This window comes from Oryctolagus cuniculus, chromosome 9 (genome assembly GCF_051225735.1).
Source record: "Oryctolagus cuniculus isolate XC-2025 breed Fujian yellow rabbit chromosome 9, ASM5122573v1, whole genome shotgun sequence".
Classification (NCBI taxonomy): domain Eukaryota; kingdom Metazoa; phylum Chordata; class Mammalia; order Lagomorpha; family Leporidae; genus Oryctolagus; species Oryctolagus cuniculus.
Genome location: NC_142875.1, coordinates 89,142,628 through 89,158,024, shown reverse-complemented (window position 1 = coordinate 89,158,024; position 15,397 = coordinate 89,142,628). Strand labels below are relative to the sequence as shown.

Below are 15,397 nucleotides of genomic sequence, written 5' to 3'. Positions count from 1 at the left end.
TTACACCAAAAGAAACTTATTTTTTAATTCCATTTTCCAAAGGTACCAGGTACCTTTCTAAGGACTTTACTAACTGAATTTTTTTTTAAAGATTTATTTGAAAGAATTACAGAGAGATAGAGATCTCCCATCTGCTGGTTCACCCTCCAAGAGGCTGCAACAGCTGGAGGTAGGCCAAACCGAAGCCAAGAGCTAGGAGCTTCTTCTTGTTCTTTCACATGGGTGCAGGTGCCCAAAGATGTGGGCCATACTCCACTGCTTTCCCAGGTGCATTGGCAGGGAGCTGGATCGGAAGTGAAGCAGCCAGGTCTCGAAACGCACTCATATCGGATGTATTGCAGGCAGGGTCTTTAACCCACTTTGCCACAACACTGGCCCCTAATTGAATCTTAAAACAAGTCAAGAGGTAGGTATTGTTACCCCTATTTTAGAGATGACAGAACAGACACAGAAGTGCTAAGAAACTTGCCCAGTCTTCCACAGCTCTTAAGTGGTAGAACAGGGATTTGAACCTAGGCAGACCAGCATCAGGATTCATGTTCTTATCTCCCCTTGTATCATCTAGAATGAGGCCATGTGTATAAGAGACCATATAATAAGATTTTGTTGAATGAAGTTCATTAATTTGTTGAATGAAATTTTAGAGGGCCGAGGAACTAGAAGCAGTGGAAGTTGGTGAGCAATAAAGGTAAGCCTTAGGGCTAGGAGAAGGAGGAAGCATATGGAGCCTTGGCACCTGTTTTAGCAGTCTCATGCTCTACCCTCAGCAGAGGGAGAGAGCAGGAGGTGTTCCTTTTCAAATGGGCCAGCAATGACAGCCTGGCTGGCGACCTTCTGTGTAGATATAAATACAAGCTGGTGGTTCCATCAGATGACTCATACGGATAAGCAAGCTTTTGGTTACCCAGGGCCTTAGCTGTAGCCCAAGGAACAGGCTGCTTTTTCTGAAAGGAGGCCACTTCAAACTGTTTTAAGAATTTCTGACTTTCCCTAGTCCATTGCTAAGCAGAGAAGCTGGTGAAATTGTTCCTTTACAAGAGCCACCTGGTAAAATTCCCTACCACCCTATCAGAGACAGCTTACTTATTCCCAGCTTCTCCAAGCTTTTTTTTTTTTTTTTTTAATTTTTTATTTTTTATTTTTATTTTTTTGACAGGCAGAGTGGACAGTGAGAGAGAGAGGTCTTCCTTTGCCGTTGGTTCACCCTCCAATGGCCGCCGCGGCTGGTGCACCGTGCTGATCAGATGGCAGGAGCCAGGTACTTCTCCTGGTCTCTCATGGGGTGCAGGGCCCAAGGACCTGGGCCATCCTCCACTGCACTCCCTGGCCATAGCAGAGAGCTGGCCTGGAAGAGGGGCAACCGGGACAGAATCCAGTGCCCCGACCAGGACTAGAACCTGGTGTGCCAGCGCTGTAGGCGGAGGATTAGCCTAGTGAGCCGCGGCGCCGGCCTTCTCCAAGCTTTTGGACTTTGGCAGTGGGTGGCAGTCTCCTAGCAGGCATCCACTGCTGTGGAATATTCTGGAGATTATGCCTCCTTCCTTCTTAGTACTCACTAGGGTTCTGCCTTATTCTTGGATTTCCTGGTCTCCTAGGTTCAGAAGAGCTAAAGATAATGGTTAAGACAGGGATTATTAATCTCAGGAGACATTAATTTAAAAAAATTATGGAATAAATTTTTATTCATTTATTTTTTTGACAGGCAGAGTGGACAGTGAGAGAAGGAGAGACAGAGAGAAAGGTCTTCCTTTACCGTTGGTTCACCCTCCAACAGCTGTTGCGGCTGGCGCGCTGCAGCTGGCACACCACACTGATCCGAAGCCAGGAGCCATGTGCTTCTCCTGGTCTCCCATGGGGTGCAGGACCCAAGGACTTGGGCCATCCTCCACTGCACTCCTGGGCCACAGCAGAGAGCTGGCTGGAAGAGGGGCAACCGGGACAGAATCCGGCGCCCCAACCGGGACTAGAGCCTGGTGTGCTGGCGCCACAGGAGGAGGATTAGCCTATTGAGCCATGGCGCTGGCCGGAATAAATCTTAAAAAAAAAAAAAAAAAGGGGGCCGGTGCTGTGGTGCAGCGGGTTAACACCCTGGCCTGAAGTGCTGGCATTCCATATGGGTCCTGGTTCTAGTCCCGGCTGCTCCACTTCTGATCCAGCTCTCTGCTATGGCCTGGGATAGCAGTAGAAGATGGCTCAAGTCTTTGGGCCCCTGCACCCATGTGGGGGACCCGGAAAAAGCCCTGGCTCCCGGCTTTGGACAGCGCAGCTCCAGCCGTTGTGGCTATCTGGGGAGTGAACCAGTGGATGGAAGACCTTTTTCTCTGTCTTTATCTCTCTCTGTGTAACTCTTGTCTTTCAGATAAATAAAATAAATCTTCTAAAAAAATTATGTGAAAGTGACAGAGAAACAAGAAAGAAATTTTCCATCTGCTGGTTTACTCCCCAAATGACCATAAAGGTCAGGGCTGGGCCAGGCCGAAGCCAGGATCCTGGAACTCCCATCTGGGTCTCCCATGTGATTGGTAGGAGTCCAAGCACTTAGGCCACCTTCTGCTGCTGTCCCAGGTGCATAGACAGGGAGCTAGATTGCAAGTGGAGCAGCTGAGACTCAAACCGACACTCATGGAATGCTGGCATCACAGGAGGTGGCTTAACACAGTTAGTGGCAACTAAGCTGGCCATGAAATAGGTGAACTTTTACAGGGATTTTTTTTTTTTTTTTTTTTTTTAGAAATGAGGCCTAAACCTATTGGAATAATTTTGCTATACAATGAGGGGTAGTGTGGAAGGTGTTAAAGAGTGTGAACCCTGAGACCATGATGTCCAAGTGCATACCTTGACTCCCCTACATTAACCTTGAGAAAATCATCTTTCTAGTTCCTTGATTTCTTGACCTATAAAATAAAAATGTTAATAGTATGAGTATTCATAGGTTTGTTTTGAGGGTTAATGGTGCTACTATACATGTAACACTTAAGAAGTACAAGGTGTATAGTGAGCAGGCGCTAGTTACTGTTGCTGCTAATTAAGTGGGGTAGAAGAGTCAGGAATAGGAGAACCCAGTGTCCCATACATGTACATCATATATATACCAGGAAAACAGTAGCTGTCTTGACTCCTGGTTCTTAGCATAGGCAGAGGTGGCTTTAATTACTTAAAGAAATACTAGGCATTTTTTATATGTTCATTGAAGAACATTATTTAATCTTCTTAATATGAAATACAAGACACTTCAAAAAGTTAATGGGGCCGGCGCCATGGCTCGATAGGCTAATCCTCCGCCTTGCGGCACTGGCATACCGGGTTCTAGTCCTGGTCGGGGCGCCAGATTCTGTCCCAGTTGCCCTTCTTCCAGGCCAGCTCTCTGCTATGGTCCGGGAGTGCAGTGGAAGATGGCCCAAGTCCTTGGGCCCTGCACCCCATGGGAGACCAGGAAAAGCACCTGGCTCCTGGCTTTGGATCAGCGCGCTTCGCAGCGCGCTGGCCACAGCGGCCATTGGAGGGTGAACCAACGGTAAAGGAAAACCTTCCTCTCTGTCTCTCTCTCTCTCACTGTCCACTCTGCCTGTCAAAAAAAAAAAAAAAAAAAAAAAAAAAAAAAAAAAAGTTAATGGAAAATGAGTTAAAAAGTAAGTTAATTTTGGTGCAAAAATTTTTGAAATAATTGTATATACAGGGTTTTCAAAAAGTTCATAGGAAACATATTATTTAAAAAACTATGCATGGATTTTAGAGTATTTTTGCTCTAAAATAAACTTAGCTTTTGATTCAGTTTTTCCTCAAACATTTTGAAGTAACCTCCTACATTCATATGACTTTTTAAAAAATACAAAAAGGTCTAGTATGAAAAGCCTCCCTTTCTTTCATCTAGCAAGTTCTCACATTGATTCCCTGTCTCCCAGAGACGGCCATTGCTGTTTTCAATGTATTCTTCCAAAGTTTGTACAAAAACATATTTGGATATGTATATATCCTATTTTCCCTCTTTCTCATATAATTGTAATATATTATGCCCACTTCTTTGCTTTTCTATTTTTCAAATAAATGGCATGACTTTTTTTTTTTTTTTAAGATTTATTTATTTGAAAGGCTCAGGCCATCTTCCACTGCTTTCCCATATGCATTAGCAGGGAGTTGGATCAGAAGCAGAGCAGCCAGGATATGAACCAGCACCTAGATGGGATACTGGCATTGCAGGCCAGTATCTCAGGCCAACACCACAACCCCGGCCCCATTGGCATGGTTTTTAATGATAATAAAGCAAAGTATGTAATTGTACTGTGGCCTTCTGTCCACAGGATTGAGTGGGTTTGGGCACATTTCATTGTATCACATTAGATTAAAAGGTCTATTAAAGACTTGCATGCAGTTACATAGGCAACTGCAAATCAGCACTTTCTTTGGGCTGTTTAAAATTATCACGTGCTAGGCCAAAAAAATGATATGCTCTCTGCCTTATCTTCTAGTTAAAGTTTATAGGAAGAGGAGGATGGGTGCTGGTGAGTGGGAAATAATGGAGTTTGTGAGGGACTATTTTGTTTGGCTAGAGACAAATGCTGGAGAGACATGGACCAGCAGGTATAAATCTGTGAAAAAGGCATGAGGCCATTATAGGGAAACTGCAGGTGGGTAAGATTTTGGGTACGCAAATTTATAAAATGGACTTATGAAGTAGTATTGCTGTAGTTAAAACCAAAAAATTTTAATTGACCAGAGTGAAAAATAGCCTGGTTCCCAGCCTGGCTCTGCTGCCACAAGGAATGACTGGACTTAAGACAGGAAATGCTTTCTATTTGATAAAAGGGCAAGCATTTTGTAGCAGGTTAAGCTGCCTCTTGTGACAATGGCATCTTATATTAAAGTGCCATTTTGAGTCCTAGCTACTCTGCTTCTGGTTTAGCTTCCTGCTAATGTGCCTGGGAAGGCAATGGGAGATGACTCAAGTATTTCAGTCCCATATGGGAGACAAAGATGGTGTTCCTGGCTCTTGGCTTTGGCCTTGCCCAGCCTTGGTCATTGCGGCCATTTGGGGAGTGAACCAATAGATGAAAGAATTTTCTGTTTCTCCCTCTCTTTGCTGCTCTGCCTTTCAAATAAGTAAATAAATCTTTTAAAAACTGCCACAAAGGGACCAGTGTTATGGTACAGTGAATTAAATCTCTGCCTACAGTACTGGCATATTGAAATGAGCAATGGTTCAAGTCCTGGCTGCTCCACCCACACAGAAACACAAAGTATAAAGTACTGTTTGAGTACTAGTTACACCATTAATTCACATAGTACAACACATTAAGGACAGATATCCTACATGGGGAGTAAGTGCACAGTGACTCCTGTTGTTGATTTAACAATTGACACTCTTATTTATGACATCAGTAATCACCTGAGGCTCTTGTCATGAGTTGCCAAGGCTATGGAAGCCTTTTTTCTACTTAATACCATTGGTTGAACTCTTTAATTAACACACAATTATTCTTGGATGTTTAAATTTAACTGAAAAGTGATCCCTGTTGAATCTAAGAGTGAGAATAAGAAGGGGAGGAGATGTACAATTTGGCACATGCTCAGTCAGACTTACCCCTAATGGTAGAGTTAGAAACGTGCCAAGGGTTCCAATTCAATCCCATCAAGGTGGCATGTACCAATGCCATCTCACTAGTCAAAGAGATCAGTTTCAGTTCATAATTAATCATAATGATAGGATTAAGTATCAAAGGGATCACATAAACAAGACTAGTGTCTGCTAATACTAGCTGATAGAATTAAAAAGGAGAGAACAATCCAAAATGAAAAGCAGCATATGCAGCAGACTCATAGAATGGCAGATGTCCTAAACATTACTCTGGCCTCAGACTCAGCCCTTAAGGCATTCGGATCCAGCTAAAAAGCCCATGAGAGTATTTCAGGCATGGAAAGCCAAGACACTGTGAAAAAAAAAAAAATGACCTAAATGAAAGATCTCTGTGAGTGAGATCCCAGCAGAAAGAACGGGCCATCAAAGAAGGAGGTACCTTTCTATGTAGGGAGGAGAGAACTTCCACTTTGAATATGGCTGGGTTGTATGGTAGAGTTATATTCAGGTTTCTGAGGAATCTCCAAACTGACTTCTATAGTGACTTTACCAGTTTGCATTCCCACATCCTCGCCAGCATCTGTTGTTGGTAGATTTCTGTATGTGAGCCATTCTAACCGGGGTGAGGTGAAACCTCATTGTGGTTTTGATTTGCATTTCCCTGATGGCTAGTGATCCTGAACATTTTTTCATGTGTCTGTTGGCCATTTCGATTTCCTGTCTGGTACCAGATATCAATGGAAATGCTTCCAACTTTTCTCCATTCAATAGGATGCTGGCCGTGGGTTTTTCATAAATTGCTTTGATTGTATACTCAATTTGATTCTATACCCAATTTGCTTAGAGTTTTCATCATGAAAGTGTGTTGTATTTTATCAAATGCTTTATCTGCATCTATTGAGATAATCATAATACTTTTCTTCTGCAGTTTGTTAATGTGGTGTATCACATTGTTAATTTGCGAATGTTGAGCCATCCTTGCATACCAGGGATAAATCCCACTTGGTTGGACTGGATGATCTTTCTGATGTGTTATTGCATTCTATTGGCCAGAATTTTATTGAGGATTTTTGCTTCTATGTTCATCAGGGAAAATGGTCTGTAATTCTCTTTCAGTGCTGCATCTTTTTCAGGCTTAGGAATTAAGGTGATGCTGGCTTTATAGAAAGAATTTGGGAGGATTCCCTCTTTTTTGATTGTTCTGAATAGTTTGAGAAGAATTGGAGTTAGTTCTTTTTTAAATGTCTGGTAGAATTCAGCAGTGAATCCATCTGGTCCTGGGCTTTTCTTTGTTGGGAGGGCCTTTATTACTGTTTCAATTTCTGTCTCAGTTATGGGTCTGTTTAGGTTTTCTGTTTCTTCATGGTTCAATTTAGGTAGATTGCATGTGTCCAGGAATCTATCCATTTCTGATAGATTTCCCTGTTTGGTGGCATACAACTCTTTGTAGTAATTTCTGATGACTCTTTTTATTTCTCTGGTGTCTGTTGTTACATTCCCTTTTTCATCTCTGATTTTATTGATTTGGGTCTTTTATTTTTGTTAGTTGGGCCAGTGGTGTGTCAATTTTGTTTATTTTTCAAAGAAACCAGTTCTTGGTTTTGCTGATCTTTTGTAATTTTTTATTCAATTCTGTTGATTTCTTCTCTAATTTTAATTATTTCTCTTCTCCTACCTGTTTTGGGTCTAGTTTGCTGCAGTTTTTCTAGATCCTTGAGATGCATTGATAGCTCATTTATTTGGTGCCTTTCCAATTTCTTGATGTAGGCACCTATAGCTATAAACTTTCCTCTTAACACTGCTTTTGCTGTATCCCGTAAGTTTTGATATGTTGTGTTGTTATCCTCATTTAGTTCCAGAAAGTTTTTGATTTCTCTTTTGATTTCTTCTATGACCCAGTGTTCATTCAGGAGCAAGTTGTTCAATCTCCATGTGTTTGCATATATTCTAGGGATTCCTGAGTTGCTAATTTCCAGCTTCATTCAGTGGTGGTCTGAGAAGATGCATGGTATGATTTTGGTTCTTTTGAATTTACTGAGACTTGTTTTATGGCCTAGTATGTGGTCAATTCTACAATAGGTTTAATGTACTGCTGAGAAGAATGTGTATTCTTTAAGTGTAGGTTGAAAAGTTCTGTAGATATCTGTTAGGTCCATTTGGTCTATAGTGTCGATTAAATCTGCTGTTTCCCTGTTGATCTTTTGTCCAGTTGATCTGTCTATTGCTGTAAGTGGAGTATTGAAGTCCCCCAATACTATTGTATTGGAGTCTAAGTCTCCCTTTAAGTCCCTTAACATATCTTTTAAATAAACCAGTGCCCTGTAATTAGGTGCATATACATTTATAATAATTACATCTTCCTGTTGAATTGATCCCTTAATCATTATATAGTGCCCCTCTTTGTCTCTCTTAACAGTTTTTGTGTTAAAGTTTATTTTGTCTGATATTAAGATGGCTATGCCTGCTCTTTTTCATTTCTGTTGGCATGGTATATCTTTTTTCCAGCCTTTCACTTTCAGTCTGCATGCATCTTTGTTGGAAAGATGTATTTCTTGTAAGCAGCAAATAGATGGGTTTTGTTTTTTAATCCATTCAGCCAGTCTTGTGTCTTTGAATTGGAGAGTTGAGGCCATTTACATTCAATATGACTGTTGATAAGTAGTGACTTTACCCTGCCATTTTTCCAAAGATATTTCTAATACATGTTTTGAACTTCCTGTGATCTTTTACTGGGAGATTTTCTTCCTTACCTTCTTTCGTATCGATGGCCGTGTTTCTTTGTTTCTGTGTGTAACACATCTTTAAGCATCTTTTGCAGGACTGGATGAGGGGTGACAAGTTCTTTCCATTTCTGTTTGCTATGAAAGGTCTTTATTTCACCTTCATTCACAAATGAGAGCTTTGCAGGATATAATATTCTGGGCTGGCAGTTTTTTCTCTTAGTGCTTGGGCTATATCTCACCATTCCCTCCTAGCCTGTAGGTTTTCTGATGAGAAGTCTGCTGTGAGTCTAATTGGAGATCCTCTGAGAGTAATCTGACGTTTCTCTCTTGTACATTTAAGAATCTTTTCTTTATGTTTCACTGTGGTGAGTTTGATCACAATGTGTCATGGTGAGGATCTCTTTTGGTCATGTTTATTGGGGGTTCTATGTGCTTCCTGTACTTGGATGTCTCTTTCCTTCTCAAAACCCCGGAAGTTTTCTGCTAGTATCTCACTAAAAAGGCCTTCTAATCCTTTCTCTCTCTCCATGCCTTCAGGAACTCCTAGAACCTGAATGTTGGGTTTTTCAATAGTATCCTGTAGATTCCCAACAATATGTTTTAGATTTCTAATTTCCTCTTCTTTTCTTTGGTTTGACTGTATACTTTCCTGTGCTCTGTCTTCTAAGTCCGATATTCTCTCTTTTGCCCCACTGATTCGGTTTTTAAGGTTCTCAAATGTGTTTTTCATTTGTTCTGTTGTATTCTTCATTTCATTTTGATTTCTCTTCAATATCTCAATTTCATGTTCTACTAAATTCTCATTTCATTTTGATTCCTCCTTAAGATTTCATTTTTTTTCTTTTTTCTTTTTTTCTTCTTTTGACAAAGTGGACAGTGAGAGAGAGAGAGACAGAGAGAAAGGTCTTCCTTTTTTTCCATTGCTTCACCCCACAATGGCCACTGTGGCCAGCACACTGCGCTGCTCTGAAGCTAGGAGCCAGGTGCTTCTCCTGGTCTCCCAAGTGGGTTCAGGGCCTTAGGACTTGGGCCATCCTCCAGTGCATTCCCGGGCCACAGCGGAGACCTGGAATGGAAGAGGAGCAACTGGGACAGAATCTGGTGCCCCAACCGGGACTAGATCCCAGGTTGCCGGCGCCGCAGGTGGAGGATTAGCCTAGTGAGCCACAGTTCCGGCCAAGATTTCATTTTCCTGAGGTAGATTTTCTGTCCTGTCCTGTATGGATTTCTGTAGTTCATGCATTTGTTTTTGTTAACTTCTAAATGTTTTTATCATAAATTTTTTGAATTCTGTATCTTGCATTTCTTCTATCTCATCATTTTCATAATCTTGTACTGGAGTATCATGTTCATTTGGGAGTGTCATGATGTCTTCCTTGTTCTTGTTTCCTCATTTTTTGCATTTGTTTGGTATTGTGGAGATATTCTTTGGTTTCTTCTTTTTTTTTTTTTCCTCGCTGTGGTGACTTTTCTCGTTATACTATGACTCTAGAGTAAGTGGACGGTCTGCTTTTGGTGAATCTCTAGAGGCTTGTGGTTGGTGTGGCCAGAGAACTTTATTCAGTTCTTCAGGGTTAAGGGTGTGCCAAAAGTGACACTCCCAGGTTTGGTGTGGTAAATCTTCTCTCCCTCTTTTTTTTTTTTTTTTTTTTTTTTTTTATTCAGAAGGGAAGTAATTCCACTCAGCTGAGCTCTTCTTCTTGATGGCAATCAGTGCCTGAGCACTAGCCCCAGTGGGTGTAATATTCATCTGCTCTGTCCCAAGGACTACACAAAAGATCCGTGCAGTCCTCAGTGTAAGCTCAGGTTCCCCTGCAATGTCTCTTACCGGGTAGCCAAGGCTACCGAGTTTGTGATATCTCCCACCAAGAGTGGCATCTCCTACCACGACTACTCATGTCTCAGCCACACCATGAGTTCTCCCACACACCCTCAATTTTTTTTTTCATAGGTCTGGTTCATAAGCTCCACACATTCACTAGGTCTTAGTCTCCTGTTATTACTCCCAACCAGAGTCAAGTTTTTCTGTTTGGCTGAGGGCAGGCACAGCCCCGAGCTGGCGCTGTTACGCGTGTCCAAAATGGTGCCTGCTCTATTGTCTCTCATGCCTTTTTGGAGAGAGAGAATCGTGTCCATACCATCCCTTTTGTTTTTTTCTTTTCTCTAGTTAGGCTGGTGTACTTTCCTCCATGGGGCTTCAAGCCTCGTTCCCTCTAGGTTCTTCCTGCCACTTTTCTGCCAGTGTCTCAGGCTCCTGCGGTTTTGCCTCACCTCTCTTTCCAGTGCTGGTGCAGAGGAGAAGATTCTTGGCGGCTGGGCTCCCGAACCATGGGCGCCATGTCCTGCACATAGATCCACCGTGTCCCTCTAATTCCAGAAGAGTTTCCTCTGCAGTTTTTTCCCTAACTCTTCCCTGAGACTTCACTATCTCCACTTTTATTAAACTATGTTTTCCTGAACTATCAGTGAGCTCCCTCCCTATTCCGGCATATTGGAGCCCCCCATAGCTACATTTTTTTTTAAAGATTTATTCACTCATTTGAAAGGCAGAGTTACACACACACACACAGAGAAAGAGAGGTAGAGAGAGAGAGAGAGAGAGGTCTTCCATCTGCTGTTTCACTCCCCAATTGGTCGCTACGGCCAGAGCTGCACCGATCTGAAGCCAGGAGCCAAGAGCCTCCTCCAGGCCTCCCACATGGGTACTGGGGCCCCAGGACTTGGGCCATCTTCCACTGCCTTCCCAGGCAATAGCAGAGAGCTGGATCAGAAGTGGAGCAGCCTGGTCATGAACTATCGCCCATATGGGACGCTGGCACTGCAGGCAGCAGCATTACCCGCTATGCCACAGCGCCAGCCCTGAGCTCTACATTTTTAATATCATCATTTATTCAGCTTCCAACATTATCTATTTCTTTACTGTACATAATAGTTTCCTAGGGTTGCTGTAACAAATTGGCCCAAACTAATGGCTTAAACCAACTATTTATTCTGTCACAGCTCTGAAATACCAGAAGTCCAAAGTCAAGGTACCTCCTTCTGAAGGCTCTAAGGGAGTCCCTCCTTTCTTCTTCCAACTTCTGGTGGCTCTAGGTGTTCCTTGGCTTGTGAAGACACAATTTTAATCTGTGCTTCCATTTGTACATGGCCTTCTTCTGTGTCTTCTCCTTTTCTGTCTTGTAAGGACACTTGCCACTGAACTTAGGACCCACCCTAATTCAGGATAATCTCATTTTGCAATCCATAATTATATCCACAATGATCCTTATTCCAAATATCATATTCTGAGATTTTGAATGCACACATCTTTTGGGGGGGGGTCACACTGCAACTCATAATCTATATTGGCAGTCATGCAGTATTCCTTCCTATTAATATTCTGGTTATTTCAGTTCTTTCCAACTTTTTGCTAAAATGATTAACAACTCTAAATGTTGCATGTGAAAACCATGTGAAATCACTTAACTTCCGAGTAAACCAATTAAAATTATAATGAAATGGAATAGGTAGGCAGCTAACTATATCTGCTACACTGGAAGTCTCAAGCCCCCATGTTTTGCTATGCTCCTTGTTAATCTAAATACTGCCTTCCCTGGGATGCATCTGCTTCATCTGAGACCCAAGGGAAGTGCCATGCAAACATGGATATCAAGCTCCATGTGGAACTTTTGGAGGTGCCATATAATTTGCAGGTAGCACCATCTTTCATCCCCAACCTCATAAAAGAGAACCAACAACTGGAGGGGCTCTCCCCTGACCCCAGCAGACCATGCCTGGAGGTGCTGCCAGAAGCCCGCTGTCTCCCCTTCCCACCCTTTTGGGCAGTCTTCTGGCCTACTGTCCACTCATGACAGATATTTCTGTATATGGGAGAACCCATGCTTGTGTTTGTGTGTATGTGTTTGCTTTCTCACTTTTTGAATAAATTTTATCAGTTTGTGCACCTTATACATGTCAGCACCTAGAATGCTTATCTTTGCGCATGACAAGAGCCTGGAGTGAAATTAATACCCTCCTTGTCCACATCATCAATAGTACATTTTGTTGTTATTTTCTTGGGATAGTTTTGAAAAGTATATTTACAATATCAATTGTAAGAACAGTTTTCCTACTCTTGAAACATATTGCCAGGATATAATCCAGAAATATTGGATCATTTTGTATTAACCATAGCAGTAGGGGAAATAAGAAAATGAGACAATTCAACCCATTGTTTCAATTTCTGGTAGGGAAGTATCAAGAAAGGTGAAAATTATATTCAGAATATCAAGGCCTCAGAGAGAAGATAATGGCTACACTGCCTTTTCTTTCCTATAGTTCCACTTTATTGCACACAGACCTTTGGGTGCTTTTTCAAGGGCAGGCAGCTGGCAAAGTGGTTACCTGATCTGTAATAGAGCCTCAGGTACAATGAGGGTGAGGGCTTAGGCACTGGCTGGACTCATCTTGAGCCAATTTATGAAAAAGACACTATTTTTCTTAGTACCCCAATCTTACTATTCTCTGCACTTTGCTAGACTGTGTTTGGCTCCAGCTCCAAGTGCTCCCTACCCTATGTTTTTACCGTCTCATGTTTCTGCTAAGTTCGGTGCAACTGACTGATATAAATTTAAAGTCCTACTCTCTCCCAGGGGAAGCAAGTTTAACAGGAATCAAAAGCTAAAGAGATGATACTTGAAAGTTGCCATTTATGACATCAACTAGTTGGGAGGAGTGGGAACAGAGGAAGAATCAGGGCTAGTAGGAAAATACTGCTTCCCTCAACTAAGTACAAAACCATCCAGGTTTTCCAAGATAGATTTATTTATTTATTTATTTATTTACTTGAAAGTTATAGACAGAGAGGGAGAGATCTTTTCTGCTGGTTAACTTCCCAGATGGCCACAATAGCAGGCCTGAGCTAGGCTGAAGCCAGAAGCCAGGAACCAGGAACTTCTTCCAGGTCTCCCATGTGGGTGGCAGGGGCCCAAGTACTTGACCATCTTCTGCTGCTTTTCTCAGGCCATTCGCTTGGATCAGAAGTGGAGCAGCCAGGACATGAAGTGCCACCCATATGGGATGTCAGCATTAGCTCTACCTGCTATACTACAATACTGTCCCCCTCTCCCCACCTCTCAAGTTTGGCTTTGCAAGGAATACTGCCTGGGAAAAGGGCCATAAGAATTGGGTGGCCCCCGATTCGTCTTGAGGTAGTCTTTGGTGATCTCTTAATTATGGCTGCTATAACCATGTAGACCTAAAGGGAGCCCTTTATCCGTGCTGCTGTGGTGAGAATTTCCTCTGCTCCCTTTGCTCAGTGCCCTGCAGCATACAAGATACCACCTGGAATAGTAACATTCAGATATGAGAGAACTCCAAAAAGTTTGTGGAAAAGGTAAGTTTGTTTTGGTGTGAAAGTATCTTTAGATCCTTGCAGTTTTTTTGTAATACAATTTTCCATGCACTTTTGGAAAACCCTTTGGATGCATGGATTTCAAAAATGTTTGTACTAAAATAAACTCACCTTTTGGTTCCATTTTTTTCTGTGACCTTTTTGAAGTATGTGAATGTAGATAGGTACTAGGAAATAACCAAGGTTAAATTCACATTGCAAGAACCTGCATCTAGATAATGTAATTATCCAATGTGTTGGTCAACTCCATCTTTAACACTTACCCCCCACAGCACCAACCTAGACATTTAGAATAAGGGAACAAGCACATGCCCTCTCCATCCAAGGTTTGCCTTTCCAGGACCGACTTGATAGGTCATGATTAAATGTTTGAGCTCAGCCTATGGTGTCGGATTCCCTGAGTGTAAACCCCAGCTTAAGTTTTAAGGAATTAAGACTTCACATTCCTAAGTCTCAAATCCTTCATCTGTGAAAAGAGGATAATAAAGTTTTAATTTTAGAGGTGTGATGTGAGGAGTAAAGGAGACAGTATACAGGACTCACCAGTGCAGGGCATAGCATAAAGAAAGTTCTCAGTGTTAGGAATATTCTATAAATAAAGATATTAATATCATGAATATCTTTTCCTGGATGATTGATAGGAATTATCTTACCTCTTATTCAAATGGCTCAACTCTTTGGGCCATGACTATAATTTGATAGTATGACCCTATAGCACATAAATTCATACAAGATACATATTCTCACATATACTAACAAGTGTGGTAAATATGGGGATAATTTCTTTAAAAAAGGCCTAAATCACACGGTCGGGTGGTGCGTTCTCATAAATATCCTGATTTGACTTCAGTTTCTCCATCTGCAAAAGGGAGACTGTGTTCTCCAGAGAAACAGAACAATAGGAGATACCTGCCTATTCAGCCCCAGGATCTGCAGCTGGCAAGCTGGAGACCTGGGCGAGCTGATAGTGTAAGTTCTACTTTGAAAAAAGAAGACTTGTCTCAGCTTAAATAGGTAAGCAGAGGTTGTCTTAGCTCTTTTGTTGTATCCTGCTCTTCAGTTGATTGAATGAGGCCCATCCACATTAAAGAAGGCTTGATCTACTGATTCAGATGTTAATTGCATCTAGTAACACAAACACCTAGAGTAATGTTTAATCTATTGGGCACATGTCACCCAGCACAGAGACTAAAAGCCATGTTCTTTCTCATTTCCAAACTTCTGTTCAGGAAGAAATGCATAGGTGGGGGTGGAATGGGGGAGTATCAATAACAGATCTGGAATCCCACAGTCAGAGAGGACTTAAAATCAAAGAAACAAAACAGAACAAAATATCCACCATTTTTAACTCCAAAGACTTGAAGGCCACTGTCTTAGCCTGCTAGGGTTGGCGTAACAAAATACTGCAAACTGGCTTAAGTAATAGAAGTCAGTTTTCTTGCAGTACTAGAGGCAAGAAGTCCAAGATCAAGGTGCTGGCAGAGTTGATACTTTGAGGCCTGTCTCCTAGGTGTACAGATGGCTGTCTTCTCATTGTGTTCCCACATAGCCTTTCCTCTGTGTGTGCTTCCCTGGTGTCTCCTCCTCTAACCAGGAATCAGTCGTAATGGATTAGGGCCGCACCCTTATGACCTCATTTGATCTTTTTTTTTTTTTTTTAAAGATTTATTTATCTATTTGAAAATCAGAGATATAGAGAGAGGCAGAGAG

General features: G+C 41.9%; 1 protein-coding gene across 4 annotated transcripts in view; it reads left to right on the top strand.

Annotated features, from left to right (window-relative positions):
• The window catches only part of PEX26 (peroxisomal biogenesis factor 26), a 54,726-nt gene that overhangs the window by 23,708 nt on the left and 15,621 nt on the right, over window positions 1-15,397 (top strand). For 3 of the 4 annotated variants that reach the window (XM_089304323.1, XM_089304330.1, XM_089304324.1), the window contains one exon: window positions 13,593-13,810. The exons of the other annotated variant lie outside the window; for it this stretch is intronic. In XM_089304323.1, the coding sequence (XP_089160449.1) occupies window positions 13,593-13,642 (50 nt within the window). In that variant the 3' untranslated portion in view covers window positions 13,643-13,810. Of the gene's footprint in view, window positions 1-13,592; window positions 13,811-15,397 lie in introns of those variants that run through there. 4 annotated transcript variants of the gene reach the window in all.